The sequence below is a fragment of the Archocentrus centrarchus genome, chromosome 24, assembly GCF_007364275.1.
Source record: "Archocentrus centrarchus isolate MPI-CPG fArcCen1 chromosome 24, fArcCen1, whole genome shotgun sequence".
NCBI lineage: Eukaryota > Metazoa > Chordata > Actinopteri > Cichliformes > Cichlidae > Archocentrus > Archocentrus centrarchus.
In genome coordinates, this window is record NC_044369.1 from 19359848 (window position 1) to 19363429 (window position 3582).

The 3582-nt window shown below is 39.9% G+C and overlaps 1 protein-coding gene across 1 annotated transcript in view; it reads left to right on the top strand.

The window, feature by feature from the left end:
- Positions 1 to 478: 478 nt before the first annotated feature.
- Positions 479 to 3582, top strand: part of LOC115774635 (uncharacterized) — a 7337-nt gene continuing 4233 nt past the window's right edge. The window contains exons 1-7 of the mRNA XM_030721991.1: positions 479 to 530; positions 1711 to 1804; positions 1996 to 2142; positions 2338 to 2501; positions 2773 to 2909; positions 3028 to 3121; positions 3235 to 3576. Of these exons, the coding sequence (XP_030577851.1) occupies positions 1723 to 1804; positions 1996 to 2142; positions 2338 to 2501; positions 2773 to 2909; positions 3028 to 3121; positions 3235 to 3576 (966 nt within the window). The 5' untranslated portion in view covers positions 479 to 530; positions 1711 to 1722. The remainder of the gene's footprint in view (positions 531 to 1710; positions 1805 to 1995; positions 2143 to 2337; positions 2502 to 2772; positions 2910 to 3027; positions 3122 to 3234; positions 3577 to 3582) is intronic.

Genomic DNA, 3582 nt, shown 5'->3' on the forward strand with positions numbered 1-3582 from the left:
TGTTTCTCTGATACTCATTTTTGCTGGCTTCTGGTTTGACTGGGTTCGGCCGATTTCACATGGAGCGTGGCTGCAGAGCCGCGGTGTCAAGCGCTGGAGAGTCAGTTTGATGGCTGGGTCTACCTCACTGCTATCCCCGGTGTTGGTAAATAAAAATGGTAAATGGACTACACAGCAAATTCAAAAGTGTTACTTTTCCAGAGTTCGAGTATGTAGAGTTGTTTTTTTTACACTGTGGAGTTCATTAGTAATTAGATACACTTCCAGTGTTGCAACAGTGTCTCCTATTGGTGTCAGGTATTTCTGCAGTGTTAGTGAAGAGTTTATATTAAACTCACTAACTCTCACGGTGTGTATTTGTGATTGAGTCTTCACGGTTCGCATTTTACGTACCGTGCGTGTGCACGTCGGGTGCGTATCTGTTGCGACGTACTCTGAATGCGCATGCACCAAACAAGCAGACGGCGGTTATTTTTCGGCGGGATTAACTAGTTTGGATATAATGCCTTTTCAGACAACAGAAAATACAGGTAAGTACATTGACAGTTATGTATGTACATTTAATTTTCACCAAATGTTAGTGGCATCAGCTGACAATTAAATGTATCGCAAGACGTGCTAAATGTCAACTCAAGGCAGATGTACAATTTATCGGTGCTAGTTGAAAATTTTTTTTTTTAAACTAAGGAGACAGACATGTCATTATTCCCACTGATTTTCTCAAAAACTGTACTTTCTGTTCCCTCCATGTTCTGTTCGCTGTGTTTGCCCTTCTGTCCTGCTCCTTCACCGGTTGCTCTCGAGATCTAGCACCTGCTGCTGATTAGCATTTCCACCTTTAGTGGCTTCTTGTCTTGTAGCGTAACTTAGGATGCCTAAAGAGTACCAGTCATAGCCGATATAATGCAATGAAAGCCACTATCCCATCCACACCCTAGTTCTTCCGCAATTTTGAAAAACTTGCTACGCCATTTTGACCCAACCCTGTTGCACTGTTCTAGCTAGCGGTTGATCGCCAGGCGCCTTGCTGAGATGCCCTTGCACTGGGCTGAGGATTTCACGCTTCACTTTCGGAACTCTGCTGTCACTGAATTTAATGACGAAACGCTATTATCGCTATTACTGCATTTCATTTTAATTCTGCAGCTCGAGTATCACTGTGTAAGCAGAGCATTCCATACTCTCTGTCGCTGTGACGGATTTCCATTATTTGAAAAAAAAACAAAAAAAAAACGACCCTGTTGTGCTGGCTGTGCTGAGAAGGTCAGCTGTTATTTTTTTTTCTTTATTGCAGCTGTAGCCACCAGAACAGGTTGCTATAACCACAGACTCTATAAACACACCTAGTCTCCAGCATGGTAGCCAAGCAGCATATCATTCGGCGCTGAATGGCTAATGCTACACACAAACTATATAAAACTTAAAAATTTTAAACGCAGCAAGAAAAAAACAAACAAAAAAACAACACTTAATGGAAGCTGTCTCTCAGCCTTCATTGGGGATGGGCAAACATGGCATAGCTGCTCCCCTGCCTCAATTTTATTTTTTTTCTTAGTTAGATTAGGCATGACCACAAGGGTCTGCCTTTACACTCTATGAACCAGTGACTGTTAAAACCCATAACAGTTTTGCTCTGCTTGTATGGTGGTGACACTGTTAACATGACCAGGTCACCGTTTAAGTAATGTTGAACTTATATTTTTTTCTCAGATATCTGTGACAATGCTCTTTAAAGTCCAATATGCAGGAAAGAAACGCTACATCAAACTCAATGGAGCGTCATATTCAACATTTTTGAGACAAGGTAATGTTTTTTGGTTTATTCAAGTTGACCTGCTTAAAATCCTACATTATATTTTTGCCTGCATTTTTATATATTTGTTCACCTTTTGTCATAGAAGTAAATTTGCAGGAATATTAGTGATACATAAAGAACTGACAGAATTCTATATTTGAACAATTTAGTAATCTCCAAAAATGTAAGTGCATTTACAGCCAAAGAGAAGTTTGACATCCTTGAAGAAACAAATGTATATCTTGTGGATGAAACTGGGACGGAGGTGGATGAAGACGTCTTCAGTGACGTTCTGGAGGAGAAATCCGACATTGTCTGGACTCTCACTGATGCCTCTTCTGTTGAGGGTAACAGTAGCACTACAAAATTAGGCCTATATTATTTCATACAACTAAAACTGAAGTATAGAAAGTTCAGAAGGTTTTGTTTTTATTTATGTTTTTAGTACTTCAATTACATCACAGACAAATCATTCTCTCATTGTAGGCACAGATTATGTAATGGTGGTCCACTATCTCTTTGTATTGCTGGTTTCTCCTTAGAATCTCCAATGCAGTCTTCATGCACAGACACTCTCTCTGTGTCATCACGTTCATCGGACAGTGATCTTTCGTTCATGTCCCCTAAACGAAGATGCATTGATGACACCTTGATGATGTCCCCAAGAAGAGATTCAAGTGATGACATTTCCTTACAAGCCAAAGAGGTGATATTTTCACTTTATTTATATAAAATTACTTGGTTTAATTATGTGGGAAATAGTTTCTGAATGGAGTGGGGCCAATCTAATAGCTGTGTGAGACACAGATACTGCATTTCTCCACTATTTTACCTTTCAAATTAAACTTTACATTCTTATTTTAACACAGTTGCATATATTAGCTGCAAACTGAAAAAATGTGAGTGGGTTGACAAATGTATTTGGATGACTGAATAAACCTGTATTTCAATAACTTTGGATGTTTCACACTTTTAAGCTTGTCAAAACACTCCTGGATGCTAAGCCAGGAGGAGAGAAGATACTCAAAGAATACACACAAACAGGGGAGGTTAAAGACCCATTACGACAAAAACTGGTCAACATGGTTGTAGCAGCAATGATTGAGCAGTATGGGTAAGTTGTTTTTGTTACACTTGTAAAGACAGGATACTCAGATACACATGAAAATAAAAATGTCAGGCCATGGAAAAAAGAAATCCTCATCAGAGTCTAATATTAAAATCATGTTAAGGACTGCTCCACCGATGGATGTCAGGACACGTTATGCATTGGGAATTGTCACCCTGTTCCCTTGTCTGAAAGATCCGTACTCTGAAAAAGGATATGTGAGTATTCCCATTGAGTAAAAAGTTTTAGAGAAATATTGTGATAAGTATTTAAGGATTAAACTTTTTTTTTTTTTTTTTTTTTTCCTGGCAAATAATGTTATTCACTGCAGGAGCACTTTTTTGATTCCAAAAGTAATGAAGGCTACATCGCTTGGAAACTGAAAAACATGCAGCGCGAACTCAGCAGTGGCAGCAGGAGGGGCAGCAGCACCAGTCGCGATCCATCGAGCAACAGAGGACCACAGTTTGCAAGGGCTGTGACTGCGGAGCATCAGTTGGAGGGTGACCAGTGCAGAGAGGCCATTTCCCTTCTGAGGCACACCACAGATGAAAGGCAGATCTTCTTGAAAATGGAACAAACATTTCAGTACAGACAAGCACTGATTCACGATTCTGAGAAGTGTGAGACCCTCCTCAGCGTGTTCCCAAGATTCCTTGATACAAGAGGCCTGGTGAGT